Genomic DNA, 19,954 nt, shown 5'->3' with positions numbered 1-19,954 from the left:
GTAGAACTTACTTCAGCTCTTTCTTTGTTAATTTAATTATTAACCAGTTCTTTAGTTTTTATTGAATGATTATTACTGCTTGTGCTTTGTTTGGTGCTTGAAATGTTGTTTAGGTGCAGGGTTCCTTCTATTTTTTTTTATTTATTGATTGCTTATTACTTTGGTCTTGCTGCTTTAGGGGCAGGGTTCCTTCTATTTTGTTTGTTAATTAATTGCTTAATACTTTTTGTGCTTTGGTGCTTGGTGGTGCTTTAAATGTAGTTACTTGCGCCGATTCCTTAACTGTAAGTAAGGTCTTTCTGCGCGGACAAAAGTGGACCATTATGCTGCCCTAAGTTAGTTTAGTACAACTTTTTTCTGGCCAAATTGGCATAAATGGTGTAAGTGGCTGGGAACGCACCCCTTTTGGAAAAAAAAAACTGACCTAACAAAAAAGCTAACTAACTCACTTACATTGGCGCAAATTAAATGGCCATATTTTCAACTAAAAAGATACACCAGAAAAATCAAGTTACACCAAAAAAAATGGTGCAACTCATGGGGAAATTTGGGCCCATAATGTATTTTTTGATTTTAAGTATATTGATGAAAAACACAAGCTGTGTTCACATCTGACACATTGAGAATGCCGGATTGGAACTGCTTTGTTGAATCGGCTATTCATTTTAGCATGACTGATGACTGATGCATTTGTAGCTGTACTAACTGATACTGAGAATGCGCTGTGGCTGCCATGGTACCTGCCATGTGATGTTATCCTTCTAGTGAGGTGTCGCAGTAAGCAGCAGCATGCCACATATAGTGATGTCAAATCATTGAAATCGTTGCAGCTGTCAACAGTTTAAAAGTATTTTAGAGGCCGATTATATTGTCATATCTCTATCAGAAATTTGGTGAAGGATTTTGGTACACATTGGTTTATTCATGATTTGCTGAGGTATAAATGGAGGTGATTGGCTAATGAAAGTATTTTTCCTGTTGTACTTATCTTTGACTTTTAAGACCACATTTTTGAGATGGTGTTAAATTATATGTACAAAGGTTACAGGCTATTCCTGTGAGTCAGAACGGGTGGCAGATTATTCTTTTCGAGCATTTGATCAATCGGGATGACTAAATATGAGGGGTAGTGGGTAAATTTTAAACGTGGCTGAGTTTATCCATTGTCACAAAGCCTGGGCCCTGGTGAGGGATAATGCTGTACTGCCGGTGGATGGTGATATGCTCTTGGGGGTAGCTGTGCACTTCAGGGAGTTTACAGTCCCAGAGATATGCCTGATAATGCATCTCAAGTCTGCCCTTGGCTGTTGGGAGATACTGTTCTTTGGCAAATAGCTTGAGGAAATACTTTCAAAAATGACACCTAGGGCTGGATTTTTGAGGGGGTTGAGATCAGTTTAGCACCTGGACGGGGTACAAAAATTTTTTATTGGGGTGAAACGAGTTGCACAACTTTTTGCGCCCGGGCAGAATGTTTGCCAGTGGTTTTGCGGCGGCGCTAAAACTTAGCGCCTGCCCGATGTTTTCACCGTTTGGATGACGTCAATTGGTGTGCAATGTTGCGCTAGCGCCCCGGGCGGAACTTTCGTGCTTATCGCCAATAAAAAGCAGACGCACCCAAGGTGCACCCGGCGCCATCTTGAAAACGGAGCAGAAATTGAGTGCATAAAAGGATTGGGAGAAGAAGGCTGCGTTTTTCACACTGAAGTTTTATGTGAGTTTATAGTTAGTTTTAAAGCAGATTTAAGGACATTTTAAAAGTGGGGCCTATACTTTGCCAGCCATTATTCCTGGCTGTTATATTTATATAGAGGTGTACCGATGGATGTGGTGTATTTAGATTTCCAAAAGGCATTCGATAAGGTGCCACACAAAAGGTTACTGCAGAAGATAGAGGTACGTGGAGTCAGAGGAAATGTATTAGCATGGATAGAGAATTGGCTGGCGAACAGAAAGCAGAGAGTCGGGATAAATGGGTCCTTTTCGGGTTGGAAATCGGTGGTTAGTGGTATGCCACAGGGATCGGTGCTGGGACCACAACTGTTTACAATATACATAGATGACCTGGAAGAGGGGACAGAGTGTAGTGTAACAAAATTTGCAGATGACACAAAGATTAGTGGGAAAGCGGGTTGTGTAGAGGACACAGAGGCTGCAAAGAGATTTAGATAGGTTAAGCGAATGGACTAAGGTTTGGCAGATGGAATACAATGTCGGAAAGTGTGAGGTCATCCACCTTGGGGAAAAAAACAGTAAAAGGGAATATTATTTGAATGGGGAGAAATTGCAACATGCTGAGGTGCAGAGGGACCTGGGGGTTCTTGTGCATGAAACCCAAAAAGTTAGTTTGCAGGTGCAGCAGGTAATCAGGAAGGCGAATGGAATGTTGGCCTTCATTGCGAGAGGGATGGAGTACAAAAGCAGGGAGGTCCTGCTGCAACTGTATAGGGTATTGGTAAGGCCGCACCTGGAGTACTGCATGCAGTTTTGGTCACCTTACTTAAGGAAGGATATACTGGCTTTGGAGGGGGTATAAAGATGATTCTCTAGGCTGATTCCGGAGATGAGGGGGTTACCTTATGATGATAGATTGAGTAGACTGGGTCTTTACTCGTTGGAGTTCAGAAGGATGAGGAGTGATCTTATAGAAACATTTAAAATCATGAAAGCGATAGACAAGATAGAGGCAGAGAGGTTGTTTCGACTGGTCGGGGAGACTAGAACTAGGGGGCACAGCCTCAAAATATGGGGGAGCCAATTTAAAACCGAGTTGAGAAGGAATTTCTTCTCCCAGAGGGTTGTGAATCTGTGGAATTCTCTGCCCAAGGAAGCAGTTGAGGCTAGCTCATTGAATGTATTCAAGTCACAGATAGATAGATTTTTAACCAGAAAGGGAATTAAGGATTACGGGGAGAGGACGGGTAAGTGGAGCTGAGTCCACGGCCAGATCAGCCATGATCTTATTGAATGGCGGAGCAGGCTCGAGGGGCTAGATGGCCTACTCCTGTTCCTAATTCTTATGTTCTTATACGGCATCGAGCTGGAAGAAGGCTTATTGATGATCATTTTGCATGTAATCGAAGAAGTCGCAGACGCATGGGGAGGAACCTTACCCCCCAATGAGTTTACAGGCAACAGCTCTCTGAGGCACAGTGCGTTAGAAGGCTGCCCTTCCGAAAAGAAGTGCTGACAAAGATATGCCAGCTCATAAAAGCAGACCTACCAGCGGCAACAGGACCTCACTGCCCGTCGAGGTAAAGGTGACTGCGGCACATGCCTTCTATGCCTCCGGCTCCTTTCAGGCATCAGCAGGAGACAAAATGCTCCATCTTGTACCACGCTACACATTGCAGCATTCGTCAGGTGACTACTGCACTGTACGCACGCAGGATGGACTTCATAAACTTCCCAATGACCAAGGAGGCCTAGAATGAGAGGGCTGTAGGTTTTGGACGATTTGCTGGTTTCCCCAAGGTTCAGGGTGCCATTGACACATCCAGCACCTTTACACATCCAGAGATTTACCAAAACCGAAAGGGATTCCACTCCATGAATGTACAGGTCGTCTGCGACCGTACTCAGCGCATCATGGCAGTCAATGCCCAATATCTAGGGAGCATCCATGATGACTTCATCTTGCGTGAGAGCACTGTCTCAGGCCTGTTTGAGTGTCAGCCACAAGGCCAGAACTGGATGCTGTGAGACCAAAGTTACGGCCTCGCCACCTGGCTCATGACCCCCTCCAGAACCCTCAGACACAAGCTGAGCATCGCTATAATGAGAGCCATGCAGCCACACACAACATCGTCGAACAGACAGTTGGAGTGCTCAAGCAGTGCTTCCGATGCCTGGACTGCTCTGGAGGCTGCCCGCAATACACCCCTCAGCAGGTCTCTGAAATCACTGCATGCTGCACAACTTAGCCATCATGAGGGGACAGGATTTGCCAATGGGATTGCAGGAGCACCTCAGGAGAGAGAGAGGGAGGATGGAGGAAGAGGAGCCTGGCGAGGAACCCATGCCACCACCACAGCCACACTGGAGGCCTCGTGGAGTTTTCGCCGCTGCAGAAGCCTTATGTCAGCAGCTCATAATTCAACGCTTTGCTTGTCGAGTGAACGGCACATTTGACCATTGCCTGACCACTCTATCCCACCATGTTTACTATTCCCCCTCTTATTCTGCAAATGAGACACTACACAGGAATGATTATGGTGAACAAAATAATTTATTAAACATTGTAAACATAATTGAGAAACTGGAATAAAATGTATTAAACATTGTGAACTTTTATAACTTAACAGAATTAGGAAACTTTGAAAACTTTTATAAAATAACAACAAAGCAACAACCCCTGCCCCAATCGTCTTTTACCACCGGCTCTCCCTCTTCCCCCCGCCCCCCCCCCATCATTCCTTCCCCTTGCCCCTACCCAAAGTGGCACCAAGAGTTCGTGCAGCAAGGCAGCCAGAGTCCCGCTGAATTGGGGGAAGTGACATTGGGGACACCATCTGGGGACACACTGGATCTGCTCAAGACGTGGAAGGCCTGCCTTCTCGACTGGCGAGCCTCTTGATCGATGTTGCCAGTCACAGGTGGTGTGGGAGTGTGTCCGGGTGTCACACTAGGGACTCCAGTGTGACTGGTGCAGGCCACCAGCCTCGTGTAGATGGCCTCGCAGGTTTTGCGGCTCGCACCGACAATCTGCGACCTACTCCGTAATGCTCGCTTTCAGACTGTTGATGCTCGCAGAAATCCTCCCCAGGACACCAAGGAGCTGACTGGTGAGCTGGATTCTCTCCCTGGACAGTGCCACCATGTCCAGTTCTGCGTCTGCCTGTCTGTCAGCAGACCGACTTTGCTGACTCACCCTCCGGAGAGATAGCATATGGGATTCCATTCCAGAACTGCGTTACTGCATGCTACTAGTCCCAGCAGCCTCAGGGATCTCAAAGCCCGGGAATGTTTCATCATCCTTGGATGAGATGTTTTTCGGTGGCAAAAGAGGTGTCGAGTACATCTCCCTCCCACCCCCCCGCCCTTCCTCACCCCCACGGAGTAAGCTGCTCGGTCAACTGCTCCTCCTCCTCCTCTTCCTCCCCCACATGATGGCCTGAGGTGAAGATTTGCTGTGATGGATTCGGCATCTGCGACTCCTCATCTGGAAGTAGAAAGCGACAGATGAGTGGTTAGCAGCAGGGGAGGGGGCAGGATGACATGAGGATGGTCACAGAGCACAGGCTCATTTGAAGGACCACCACTACTCCATTATATGTAGTCCACAGACACTGCATTACATTGCCTTAACCATAGTCCACAGACATTGCATCCACACATTGCCCCAACCCAGCCTAGGGAGTGTGCAGGACTTATCCAAGAAGGAGTCAGCACCCCCACAGACAGTTGTCCGACCTGAGACACAGATGAGACCTGCCACACACTCCTCCAGGTCAGTGAGTGGCAGGGTCCGAGGTGGACCACCGCCTGTCCGCCCTCTGCTCCTGGCGGTTGTGGGACTTCTTAGACAACAAAGATGAAAATGGGAATGGTTACCAGAGGGTCCATCTGTTCTTGTGGCACACAGAGATAGCCACCAAAGCACTTATACCATATTGTGTGAATGTAATACAGTTTAATGGCCTTGGATGTTGCACGTGGTTCATCAGGAGGACATCGATCAAAGTGAGGAAACGTCTTTTGAGATTTCAGAAAGCAATCTTAATGTGTAAAGATCATTCATGGCAAATAGGGTGCCACATTAAGCCTACCTATGTGTTACGCATTTTAGGAGGCAACCCACACAGTGCTCACAGACAGCAACAGCATAAGAACAAATAGTGTGTCAGATTTATATTTTAAGTAATGAAGGAGTGCATCAATAAAAATTGTACTCTTAACGACCTTCGAATGAAACTTTTTTCCAGTACTGTGTTGCAGTCCTTTGCACAGTCGGAGCCAGAGATGACCTCTGCAGTTTGCCTCCATATCTTCTTAAATACTGATGGGAGGGATCTAGATCCACCCCTCCTGTGCAACTCAGGCCATCTACGCTCCACTGCCCCCACTAGAACCTCATTTACCTCTGGGCTGAATCTTTGAGCACGCTGCCTGTTGTCCTCCTCCATCGTGAAAATCAAAATGTAAAAATGGCTGATTCAGCCCCAGGTGTATTGCGCAGGCGCGCGGCCACCACCTGCATTAGCGTTTGCGATCGGACAGCAGACCAGAAATGCAGGGAACAAAATAAAATAATTTGCGCATGCGCAGGACGGCCAATTTCTTTTTTTTTCGGTCGCAACTTTCAGCTCCGACGCACACATTCTGTTGTGCAACGCTGGAGTTAGCGCTAACGACAGTCGTGAACTTTCATTTGGCGGAAGTTGCGCCCTCTGGTGCTAACGCTAGCCTGCGCTTAAAAAAAAAAACATTTTGCCGCGATTTGCGCCTGAAAATGGGTGAAATCACTAAAACCCGAAAATCCAGCCCTAAAACAGACAGGCCAATTAAGCCATGACACTCGCTCTCACCATCTGTATTTTCATCCAAAATCAATTTCCTTTTGGGAGGTAACGAGGTTCTTCCATGATGAGTTTCAGGCAATTTAGAAAGGTAAACTAGGAAGTCAGTATAACATTCCATTAACCTTTGGCCATTTTTAAAAATTGCGTCTGGCTTAAGTAAATGGGAGATTCTAATTTGTTAGAGGTACAAAAAACTGTCATACTGTCAAATCTTGGTGTAAGAAAGACTTTTCAAAAAATCCACTCAATGGCTGCAGTTTTTTGTCAGTTGTTTTGCTAGTTCTTACATCGGGTTATATTAGGCCAGGTGGTTGATGTCTTAATCCACTTAGTTGGTAATTTTCCAAGCAACTGGAGGTTGTCCTTTCAAACATCTGAAAGGTTGACTACTGATTGATTTTGCATAAAACTCCACAGCCTTTTTGTCTTAGACGTGAGGGTGTAATTTCTGATCCCAGCACTGAAATGGTGGATCGGAGTTCTACAAACTTTGTGTTTGCTGAAATTGCACTGGGATGAGCTCATTCTATATGCACAGCAAACTCCCAGTCTAAATTGGGTTTGGTAGCGAGAGCTTCCAGTCAATTGGCAAACAGTTGCACATTATTTAAAGGCTGCAGGTAATACGTAAAGGGGCTGCTTGATTGTTGCTGGGCAGAAGCCTTAAAATGGTTGATTTAAAGTCATCTAACATCTCTATTTCAGATGCCTTGAGCCTGCGTCTATAAGAAGTGCTAGAAAAGAGGGTTGCCCTGTTTTGGCACTCGAGGATTCTCTTACCAGGAGAACTATGCATTATTTAGAAGGAGCACAAGGTTAGATTTTAGAGCACATAAAACTTAGGGCTCAATTTTCCCGGGTCATTTGCGCCATTTTTTCTGGCGTAATTATTTAATTCAAAGTTTCCCCCTGAAATCTACGCCGGTGTAACTGCTTTAGTAACGATTTTTCTAGGTTAGGATTTTTTGATGTTCCCTCATGTCTGTACCAGTTTTTAGCATTTTTCTCAGTTTGCCCCAAATTTTTTATCCCAGGTCAGCATATCTGGCCACTCCCGAAAAACCTTCTGGTGAGTTAACAGAAAGCAGCGCACATTGAAAAATCGGCGCAGAAAGGCGCCATTGTTTTTCATCAAAATTTTTGGAGGGAGTCTCTAACACTTGAAATATCCATATTAAAGTTCAGCCGTTTTTTTACCTTTCAACGGAGTACATGAAAGTTTCTTGGATTTCTGAAGTTTTCATTTTTTTTTACTTACATGCCACCACCGAATGTCTTCAAGCAGGGCTGGAGGGGGGTCATAGTGTCGGCCGCCAGAATCGGCCCCGCGCCAGGACAAAGGGGCTCTGGGCTTGGCTGAAAAACAAGCCCGGGGGGCAGGATGAGGTGGCAGCAATCGGAAGGCTGCTGCACTGAGCCCAGGGAAGGGAGGTGGCGATCGGAAGGCTGCTATACTAGGTACAAGAGGTGGGGGGAGGAGAAGGGGGGAGAACGGTAGAAGTCACAAGACTGCAATTAGTTGGGGAGAGGGAGGAGAAGTCACAAGATCTGGGTGTGGTCCATCCATATAGACCTTGGGGAAAGAGAACAAAGAACCTATCCTGCCTGCCTTCCTGTCGTTTTGAGCTTCTTGCAAAAGTAAAATCTAACTATGGAGGCAATACTGACAATGCCATACCTTGTGCGAGCCTTCTGCATGATGGTGCTACATAGGAGACAGTTGATTCGAGGTCATCGCATGAACATCAGAGCTCATATGGTGCTGGGCAGGAGGCCTTACCCACGTCGGGTATATCGAGACAGGCGTTCGTACCTGCACCTGAGTAATGCAGACTGTGTCAGAAGGTTGCGTTTCCGCACAGAAGTTGTAACTGAGATCTGTGAGTGAGTAAAAGCAGACCTGTAACCTAGAAGCGTCAGGAGGACTGCTTTGTCAGTTGAAGTGAAGGTTACAGCTGCACTTTCATTCTATGCCTCCAGATCGTTGCAAGCTACAACTTGGGGATGTGTTCGCCATCTCGCAACATGCAACACATGTCTGCATTCGGCAGGTGACAGCTGCTGTATGTGCACGGAGGAATAACTACATAAATTTCCCCATGACTGCCCAAGCAATGCGTGATAGGACTGTGGGCTTCTCCAGGATTGCTGGCTTCCCAAAGGTGCACATCGCCTTGCGAGCACCTTTGGAGGATTCCGAGATGTACAGGAGCAGAAAAGGCTTCCACTCCATTAATGTGCAGCTCGTGTGTGACAACATGCATCGCATCATGTCAGTTGATGCGAGATACCCTGGCAGCACCCATGATGCGTTCATCCTATGCGAGAGCATTATATCTGCCATGTTTCAGCAGCAGCCAGAAGGGCAGAGCTGGCTACTGGGAGACAAAGGATACGGCCTCGCCACCTGGCTCATGACACCCCTACGCGTAACCCGGATGGAAGCTGACCGGGAATACAACATTTGCATTGCGATGTGCAACATCATAGAGAGGACCATTGGCATCTTGAAACAGTTTTTCCGATGCCTGGACCGTTCCGGAGGCTACTTGATATACTCCCCTGAGACTGTCGATCAGTTCACTGTTGTGTGCTGCATGCCGCATAACTTAGCCATCATGAGGCAGCAGCAGCTGGTAGGAGAAGACCCACCTGCGGTGAGAGTGGTTGATAATGATGAGGAAGATGCAGATGACGAGCAGAAGGGCGTGGAAGCCATGCAATTACCTGAATCCGAAGCACGACTGCAGAGGAGGGCGTGCCATCGTGTCCCTTTAACGATTGCTCGAGCCTTGCGCCAGCAGCTCATCCTTGAACGCTTTGCTGCCTGAAGGCTCAGCGACAACTATTCCACATGGACCATGTTTACTGTTTGGACCTGTTCCGTAATATGTTAATGGAACAAATGATGGAAATTATTCTTGTTTACTTCAAAAGTTGTGTTGTTAATGGAACGAATAATTAAAATGATTCAGATTTAATGTAAAATATATTTATTCAAAAGTTTAACAAACAGTTCTTTGTACTTAACTTTAATAAAATTATTCTTGTATCAAATTTTAAAGTTTTCAGTTACGATCACTTTAAAAGCTTCAAGATCACTTACTAACTTTTAAACTTGTAAATTTACATAACTTACAAAATTCTTTTAATTTGAAAACAACAGTTACAACAGTAACAATAATAATAACAACAGTAGCAGCAGCAAAGAAAGGCTGCACCCATCTCTCCTCCACCTTATTCTAAGACCGCCGGCTGCGCTTGTTCTTGGAGACACCACCACCTCGGCCTGCAGGCCATGGCGCAATATTTCTGGGGTTGGTATCAAGCTTATTCTTTCTAAGATCTCGGGCAGTGCGCACCTTTTGAGGGGGGGGAGGCGGCAGGCGGCAGTGTGGAGGGCCCGGCTTGGGGCTCTTCAGAGGCTGGCGTGGGGATTGGAGTGGGAATGACAGCTGATTCTGTCAATGGGCACGGGGTCTGGGCGTGTTCCCTTATTGCAGCAGCTAACTCCAACATGCCGTCCCTCATGTGTCCTGATAGTGTTAACATTCCCTCCCTCATGTTGAGCAAAACTGTTTCAACTACCTGTGACATTCCCTCCCTCATGTTCAGTGATAGTGTTTGCACCATCTCTGACATTCCCTCCCTGATGTTCACTGAGCGCATCAGCTACCTGTGACATTCCCTCCCTCATGGTCACTGACATGGTTTCAGCTGACTCAGATATTCCCTCACTCGTTGTCCCGGACATCGTTTCCATTTCTCGTGAGGTTGCGGTTACTTCTCCCGACAGTCCTGCTTACCTCATCACCCACCCCGCTGGTGGTGTCCAAGAGTGATCGCGTAAGGTCAATGCTTTCCCCACTCATTGCCATCGTCTGAACCACATTTGTTAGATCCTGCACCTCAGGAGAGCGCGGTCGAGCTCTGCTTCCCCTCCTCCCCTCGGGTGTGGCTCGCACCTCACCACTGGGACCCGCAGCCTCGGAAGGTGGGGCCCTGGGTGTGCCTCGCTGCACCACACCACTGGAACCAGCAGCCTCAGAAGCTGGGGCCCTGGGGGTGCTTCGCTGCACCCCACTACTGGGACCCGCAGCCTCGGGCGTTAGGAAACCATGGAATATCTCACCAACACTCAAACCACTCGTCACGGAAGGAGCTGGCACCACAATAGGCGGCACTTGCACCTCCAATAAAGTCAGTAAAACAGTGGGGGCTTCATCCATCTCCATCCTCTCCCCCTCACGCACTTGGTCTGGAGGGTGTGATTGGAAGATGTTCTTTTCTTCAGGCTTCTCCGCATCTGAATCATCATCTGCATCGTCAGGGTTGGCCTCAGGTTCTGCAAAATATAACAGAACAGACAAATGGTTAGCAGCAGAGGAGGGGGCAGGGTGGGTGGCATGAGTAGACTCTCTTAGCGCAGGCAGCAGGCTGATTTGAAGGACCACGATGAATGCTAGCACATTGCATCAACCGAAGCGTAACTGGCAGAGACATCCCCAGGGACCAAAGCACAACTAGCCCGTGCAGTACTTAACATTTAGCAAAGCTAGGCTGTGGAATTTGCAGGACTTGCCCTCCCCCTCGAGTGTGGGCCCAGCTTGTGCAGTGGTGATTGCTTTTCTCCAGGCAGGACCCATCAAAGCAGCGAACCTGTCTTCCAAGAGTGTCCCTGGTTGCGGATTTGCCGGGCCTCCTCCTGTTCGAGTTCTTTCCCTTTTGTTATGTCCCATCTTTCTCTGCAAAGGTGAAAATGCAACTTTTTAGAGAGGGGTGTCTTTCTGCTGGGTGGGACATATACAGCTGGTCACATTTACAATTGTAATTCCATTGAAGAATACACTTAACTACTTGACCAAGGTCCTGCCACTTTTTACACTGGCCTCCAGATCTCGTGGTGGTCATCATTGCGCAGTAATCTTCTGCAACTTGGTTCCAGCGTTTCTTCATTTCTTTGGGTGGAGTTTTTATGTGACCTCTGCTGGTGTCCAGCTCCTGCCATCTGTCCTCAATCATAGTAACCAGTGCCTCCACTTCATCCTGTAAGAAATTCTTGGTCCTTGTACTGCATTGCATCTTGTATTGCTGCAGATCCGATTTTTCCAATGCTCTCACACAGCACTCCTTCTCACACACACACAAATGCCTCTTTAAAAATGGCTAACCCGGAGCTGTACCACACATGTCCATCCATTGAAATAACGTCAAAACATCACTTTCTTTTTGTCGTGCATACGTAGAAGGTGCAACATTGTTTTTTTGACGCGGACAGCAGGCTGTACCATCCCCCCCCCCCCCCCCCCCCCCCCCACCCCCCCGAGGCGACTGGACACGATGAATTATACATCGGGGAAACTTTTGCAAAGTATTTCTGGCCTAGAAAAATGGGTGTAACTCTGGCAATATGCCAGAAAATGGGCTTGGGCAAAATTGAGCCCTTAGATTGCGCCAAGTGGCAGTACTGGCACAGAAAGCGTTAGCCACATCTGCAGTTCATTTTAGGATACTTAATTTAGTTGTCCTTTATTTCCGCAGTGTCCAGAAATGTAATGGTGTTACATAAGATATTAGTTGTTCTATGCATTAGCATCCATAATAGTTGAGCTAGTGCTGAGACCAATGTTTTACTGCATTATACACAACAACAACTTGCATTTATATAGTGCCTTTAACGTAGTAAATCGCCCCACAATGCTTCACAGGAGCGTTATCAAACAAAATTTGATCAAACAAGTGATCAAAAGCTTGGTCAAAGAGGTAGGTTTTAAGGAGCGCCTTAAAGGAGGAAAGCGAGGTTTAGGGAGGGTATTCCAGAGCTTAGGGCCTAGGTAGCTGAAGGCACGGCCACCAATTGTGGAACAATAAAAATTGGGGATCTGAAAGAGGCCAGAATTGGAGTAACACGGATATCTCCGGGAGGGGGGAGTAGGATGGGGGCGGTTGTAGGACTGGAGGAGGTAATAGAGAGGGAGGGGGGAGGCCATGGAGGGATTTGAAAACAAGGATGAGAATTTTAAAATCGAGGCATTGGAACGAGAGAAGCGCCGTCCAATTCACATAACTGATTAGGTCTATCATCCAGTGAGGAAAATTACCACCTTCCCACGTTGTACAAAATCCTTGACCATTCTTCATTCCACCCCCCTGGGTAGAGGCAGTTTGCAGGTTAGGTTATGTTTTAAAATTTTTTCTGAACTATATAATTGTAGTAAATGGTTGCTTACTTGTATCCTAAACGCAGTGCTCCTGCACTCTTTCACAGTTGTCATTTGGCTGATGCAGGTGTCACCATGGTTTATATTTCACCCTTCCCAGAGATGGAATGTTCTTTCGTCCTGTGGTGTTCCATGCAGCATTCCAGCTGCCAGCTAAAAACCTCACTGCCAGTAGCGGTAGGTGGACCTGCATGATGGGCATCCTCTCGAATTTAATGCTTGTGACTCGGTTTGAGACGGAATTATTTTTCCTGTATCATTTTTGGTTAAAATACATTTTTTTCAAAAGCAACATAGAAACAGGAGTAGGCCATCACAACCCCTCGAATTTGTTCCGCCATTCAGTGAGATCATGGCTGATATGCATCATAACTCCATTTACCCAGCTTGGCCCCATATCCCTTCTATTGTGTTCCTAACACAGATGAGGTTGCACACGGGGAGGCTAAAGTAACAGTGACCTCAGTCTTTAATAAGACACTCCAGAGTGAAGAACAGGCCTTGGGGGCCGGCTTATATACAGTGCTCCCAAGGAATGCTGGGATCCCTTGGGACTTCAGGGGATGAGCTCCCTGGTGGCGGAATATGGGAGTGCATGCTTTACAGATACACAACACCTTCGCTATCAAAAATCTATCAATCTCAAATTTAAAATTATTAATTGAGCTAGCATCTACTGCATTTTATCGTTTTCTACATTACAACAGTGACTACACTTCAAAAAGTATTTCGTTGTCTGTAAAGCGCTTTGTGACGTCTGGTGGTCGTGAAAGGCGCTATATAAATGCAAGTCTTTTTTGTGGGAAAGTGTTGCACTCTTCTACCACTCTGTGTGTAGAAGTGTTTCCTAACTTTTCTCCTGAATGGCCTGGCTCTGATTTTTAAGGTTTATGTCCTCTTGTTCTGAACTCGCCCACCAGACTGTTTACATAATGGTGTCTTTGCTATTCAGCGTTGAAGGAGTTGATGCTCGTATTTATATAACACTTTGCTTCATGATTGATGCGCTGCATATTAATTTTCAACTCCGACATCAAGAATGACACACCAATATAGTTACCAGTGTTTGCTGAATTATTATTATTTTTATAAATCGATAAAAGGTGGTTAAGGTGAAAACTAAACTCAAAGCCATTCAAGGAAGAAATCATTTTATATTGACGTAAATTTCTTGTAACGGTGAGTACATTGCACAGTGTCTTAATTTGCAAGGTCGTACAGTAGATAATGCCTTATTGATTATGAACACATTTAAAGAACAGTAACCTCATAGCATTTACAGTTCTATTTTAAGCTTTATTTATGGAAAGTAATTTTACAAATACAAAATGGGGTATATAATAGGATGGGGAGTGACTGGTTAATACCAGTTGATTTCCAAACATGGTTGACAATAAAGATGATTAAGCAGTCAGTTTTCTTGGTTAAATAAAAAGTAATTACTTACAGGAATGCTCATGTTTAAAGTATTCTAAGGGAATTATTTTAAGAGCTGAAAATATTTCTAATAACTCCAAAATGTATCAACAAATTTATCTGTTTCTCAAGGCGTTGACTATTGTATTGCAGAATGTTTCTATTACATTATATTTCATGCTTCCCACATACTAATTGATGTCCTTTGGCATTGCACACAGAGTCAAGACTTTAGAGTCCAGATCAAACATGCTTAGATGACGGGGGATAATTGAACATGGGTTGATGGAGGACTCTAACTTTGGAAGCCAGAAGAGGGAAGGGTTGAGGGTGGGGTACGAAGGGAAAGGTAGTGGAGGGTTCGAGGTCATTAGTTGGAACAGGAGGGTAGAGCACGCTTATAGGCTTTGGGGGGTGGGGTGGGAAGGAGCTGGCTTAATGGACTTGTAAGTAGAATGTAATAGCACTGGAGATTGAAGGAGAGGAATTGGGGGCAAGGGGGAAATGGGAAGAAAAACAGACTTTCATTTATATAGCACCTTTCACGACCATCGGACATCCCGAAGCGCTTTACAGCCAATTAAGTATTGCAGAAAATGTCACTATGAAGAATCCTGGAGCCCACAGTTTTCAGCATCCAGTTGTAGTTTTGAAGCTAAAATCATCTTGACCTTGATCCATAACCAAAGCTTTACTGCAATTCTCAACGCCGCTGGCTTCTTGGCACCACTACCCGCTCACCACATTGCCTGCTGCATCCCTTAGAGCTGTGACACCTTTTGCTGTGACTACTGGCATAGCATATTGGTACACCAGCTGGCTCGCACAAATTGTTTCATTTTCTCGAAAGACTGATAACAACAACAACTTGCACTTTTTATAAGGCGCTTCATAGGAGCGTTATCAAACAAAATTTGATAATGGAGTTGATTCAAAATGGAGTTGAATGAAACTTAATGGAATGTATGCTCTGGTTTTTGTTCTGATAATCTATTCGATTATGTAATACACCTCGTGCTAATGTTGGAAACATCCATCTCCTACACTAATATGTTAAGCCAAATTATTTTGGATTCAGCGGTCTGTGCACGCTGCTGCACTGTAAACAGAGTGCAGGCACAGCAACAACTTGAAATTTGTGATTAACATGCTGGACAAATTAAATATGATTATCTAAATTTCCTTGAGATATTAGGTAATTTGTAAATGACGAAAAAGAAATAAAACTTACAAATTGCCTAATAATTGCTCATGAATGCAAAATTAATTTCACTTAAAAGGTTCCAGGCTTTCAAACAGAGATTGTGAGTTGATAATTAAAGTTTTTCAATCAGTAAGCTGTCTAATGCTATGTGCATTAAAACTCAAGAGTGGGAAAGAAACACAGTTTTCAGTCTGTGCTAAGTTAGCTGATTTCTGCCAGCAATAGTAGGTGTAGAACAATCGTCCTTAGCATACCTTGGCTAGGGCAGGGAGAAATATCACCCAGGTTTTCCATTCCTGATTGGTACCTGGTGATGTCTACTGGAAAAGTGTGTGCGAGGACAGGATTGCACTTGGTTATGATTAGTAGCCCATGAAGCTTCATGGTTTCAGGTCAAACATGGGCAAGGAAACCTGCAGGTTAACACCTCCCACCCTCCCTCAGCTGTTAAACATCACTTGGAGGAAACACTTAGGGTAGCAATGACATAAAATGTACTTTGGTTGGGAGTCTTCAATGTCCATTACCAGGAGTATCTTGGCAGTACCTTCACTGACTGAAGGACATAGGCACTAGATTGGACTTGCAGCAGGTGGTGAGAACCAAGGCAGCCAGAGAACCATACCCTAGCAAGTGTCAACACCTTCAGCAGAAGCAGTGGAGGGAAAAGTTAAATGAAAAGGAAAAAACCTTTGTGACTATTTGGTAGAACACATGTTTGGGATTTCAAGTTTGAATCCTAGTACTTGGCTAGTCTTCCAATCTCCTTGCCCTCTGCAGTTCATTCCATACTTTGTCTACAGATTGTATACCAATTACTGTTAAGGGAGTAAGTTGTAGGTGTACATTACTGCGAAAAATACTGTGGCCAGATAGCATTATTTTTATTGTTTACATCTTGTACTGCATGTTGTCAACTTCTGTGACACTATCAGCTGTGGTTCAGTGGGTAGCACCCTCGCCTCTGAGTCAGAAGGTTGTGGGTTCAAGTCCCACTCCAGCTATGGCTGACACTCCAATACAGTGCTGAGGGTGTGCTGCACTGCCGCAGGTGTCATCTTTTGGACGAGACATTAAATCGAGGCCCTGCCTGCCCCCTCAGGTGGATGTAAAAGATCCCATGACACTATTTCGAAGAAGAGCAGGGGAGTTATCCCCAGTGTCCTGGCCAGTATCCCCAGTGTCCTCAATCAACATAACAAAAAAATAGATTATCTGGAAATGATCACGTTGCTGTTTGTGGGAGCTTGCCTGTGCGCAAATTGGCTGCCGCATTTCCCACATTACAACAGTGACTACACTCCAAAAGTACTTAATTGGCTGTAAAGCATTTTGTGACGTCCAGTGGTCATAAAAGGCGCTATATAAATCCAAGTCTTTTTTTATCAGAACTAGGAGATATTGATTCAAGACAGGGTAAACTAAAGTAAAGAGGTAATTCAGACAGTATGGCACGGGCTAACATCAGACAGCAACTTCTGACGGCTGCACATGCGCAGTTAAATGTGGAAATCAGGAAGTTGGTGATCGGGTTGCCCTCCTGATCGAGAAACTATACCGATATCTGGCCGAGAGACTTGGTATTGAAACATGTAAAATTGCTGTATTTGCATGATCGATATCCACTAAACCCGCCAGCAAAAGTTAAGGCTTGTTCATTCCAATGTAAGTGCATTTTTAACAACGTGTTAAGTCTTAATTACTGCCAAACAACCTCTCTGGTACTGAAAATTAAGTTAAAGGTCTAGAGTCTCACTCCTTCAGATTTTAATTATTGTTGAAGATTTTTAAAAATCACTACATTTAAATTATATATTTTTAAAACTTTTTCTTTGTGCCTCTTTTTATCTCTCTCAATCCCATTTTTCTTTCCCTCTTTCTATTTTGCTTTCTGCACATGATTTGGTATTGAATTAAATATTCCAGCTAACATTTCCTGGTTCAGCTTCTGTGCTGTTCAGTAACAATTCTTTAATCCGATTGGCCAAGGAGATACACAGTTGTTTGCTCTGCTCACACAGGTCCTAGATCTTCTGTAGAGGGCGCTGTGCCGATATGGCTTTCTGATCACAGCAAGTTCCAATGCAAAACCCTGCAGAAAGTCTGTGGGCCAAGTGAGTATAATGAACAGCTGGTGTCGTTTGTTCACCAGGTTCAAAAGAGAACTCACCATAATGAACAAACTATCAGTGTAGGTGTTCCGCCTCTAATGCATTGCCATATGTAGCTTTCTACTAAATTAGAAATGTTCAACATAATGGATAAAATCATTTGTGTCTGATGTCTTGATTCATTTGTATCTGAGATCTTGCTTACATTGTAATTTTGGCTAAGGAAGGTACTTGGGAGCAGCTGCAGTCCGTTTCTAATTGTTTGTGTGGACTGGCTAGGGTAACCCGCTATTTAAAAAAAGGTTTTATATAAATCAATTAAAATAAAATTCAATCTGTCTCCCAGCAGACAGTCCAGTTACGCTTTTCATCTCTTGAACAGTGTAACTGGACTACCTGCTGCAAATGCCATAAGGATTACAATTTATTTTAATGGGACTTCTCAGTGTTGAAGTCAAGGAGCAGGGATTCAGTGGCCCGTGAAATGCTGTCTTGTGTCATTTTTGGGTGTTGCAATGCTCTGAAAATGAGGAAAGGAAGAGCAGTGGTTGAACAAATCTAACAGGGAGCAAGAAAAGGTATATTTCCAAACGTAGATGGTGCTTTATCACATTTAAATGTCTCAAAATACTTCATATAAAATTAATGGCTCTTGAAGCACAGTGACTCTTGTGTAGCTGAACTGCGGTAATTGTTTGTGCATAGCAACTTCCCACAAACAGCTATGAAATTAGTAACTGATTTCTTTGGTGATCTTGGTTGAGGGAGGAAATCCTGCCAGGACAGTGGGTGAACTCCCTGCTTTTCACAGAGTGTCATGACTTTGGCTTAACATCTCTTCCATAGGACAGCAGCTCCAACAGTGCAGTACTCCTTCAGTACTGTATTGTCAGCTCAGATTTTGAATCTTTGTATTGGGCTCAAATCCACAATCTATCAACCTACAGAAACCCCAGTGCTTTCATTGGGATTTCTGTGGATGCCTTGTGCTCGGTAACATCAGAGTGCCTTTGCAGCAAGGAGACTCGGCCTGACGGCTCGTTGTTGGAGGCAGTGAATTTTGCCACTCCCAAACAGAGGAGAGTTTGAATTAAAATGACTCTCCAGACATTTATGTTTTCATACAGACTTTTCACAGCCTATGTTTGTAAACTGTAAAAAGTTTATATTTGTAAAGTATGAAGACTGAGTGAATACTGTACCATATCCAGAATATTATGGATTTAGTAGTATAGTACATGAAAAGAAAATCTCTTAACTTTTGGGAAGATTAAAACTTGCAACATCTTTTCACATTTACAAAGTTACTCATAATCTGCATAACATTATTTTCCTAGGTGCATTCAGCAGCTAGAGGAAGATGGCTTCACAATGCAAGACTTGTTTAAGACTTGTGTGTTCCGTAAAGATGAAAGAGAAATGGTACTGAAAGCCATTTATGCCGTAGAGCCCAACTTCCAGCTCTTATCTGAACCTGAGATGGAGGTTTGCCAGTGTCCATTAGTGAAGCACTTTTATTCAAAGGTATGGGGGAAGAGAATTACATTTAAGTACAGTACCACATGGAAAATAATTTTCACCAAATTAAATTGCACCCTTTGAACAGAATTGTTATTTGGTAATCATATGTAAATCGCACATTGCACTTTGATTTACACTGATGAACACGGCAGAGCAGACTGAAGTCAGCCATTGGTGGCTCCTCGACAAACTTAATTAAGATCGGAAATTTGTTTGCCACTTTTGGTGCGGTTCCTGCCAGTTATGATGCGTTTATATTGTCCGTTTGTGGCATACAAGATGGCGCTGCTGCTGCCCAAGGTGGCCTGCATAACCAGAAGAGGTAGCTTGCTTATCAAGGCAACTGTGGCTTTTGGCTGCTGGTAGACAGGAGATGTTAGAATATTCGATCTGCCTGTGACAGTACAGCAAAGCAGGTTTTTGATCAGTGACCTGTATGAATCTTTCTGAGCCAATGGGAATGATGCCACTATCAGCTAAAGGTTTGTGAAGAGCAATTTACAAACAACTGCTGTTCAAATGAGAAATCAGTGCTGCAGGGATCAGCCTACAAATTTTAATGGGATTGGTTTCTATAACGGTGGAGGCTGCGGTCAGCCTACAGAGCAGCTTTCCAAAGTTTTAGAGTGTAATTGTGGTGCTAACGCACTGCTCTGCTGATGGGAAACATTCTCAAGGTGACATATTCCTTCAATGCAATAAATTATGTGTCAATGGTAGGACACTGAGAAGTGTAGAGGAACAATGGGACCTTGGAGTGCATGTCCACAGCTCCCTGAAGGTAGCAGGACAGGTAGATAAGGTGGTTAACAAGGTATGCGGAATACTTGCCTTTATTAGCCAAGGCATAGAATACAAGAGCAGGAGGGTTATGCTTGAACTGTATAAAACACGTTAGGCCATAGCTAGAGTACTGCTTGCAGTTCTGGTCACCACATTACAGGAAAGATGTGATTGCAT

At 44.7% G+C, this 19,954-nt stretch overlaps 1 protein-coding gene across 5 annotated transcripts in view; it reads left to right on the top strand.

Annotated features, from left to right (window-relative positions):
- polrmt (polymerase (RNA) mitochondrial (DNA directed)) overlaps positions 1 to 19,954 on the top strand; it is a 137,621-nt gene that overhangs the window by 11,954 nt on the left and 105,713 nt on the right. For all 5 annotated transcript variants that reach the window (XM_070859707.1, XM_070859706.1, XM_070859709.1 and 2 more), the window contains exon 5: positions 18,811 to 18,997. In XM_070859707.1, the coding sequence (XP_070715808.1) occupies positions 18,811 to 18,997 (187 nt within the window). The remainder of the gene's footprint in view (positions 1 to 18,810; positions 18,998 to 19,954) is intronic.

The sequence above is a fragment of the Pristiophorus japonicus genome, chromosome 18, assembly GCF_044704955.1.
Source record: "Pristiophorus japonicus isolate sPriJap1 chromosome 18, sPriJap1.hap1, whole genome shotgun sequence".
In the NCBI taxonomy this organism is placed as follows: domain Eukaryota; kingdom Metazoa; phylum Chordata; class Chondrichthyes; family Pristiophoridae; genus Pristiophorus; species Pristiophorus japonicus.
This window is presented reverse-complemented; position numbering and strand designations above follow the sequence as displayed.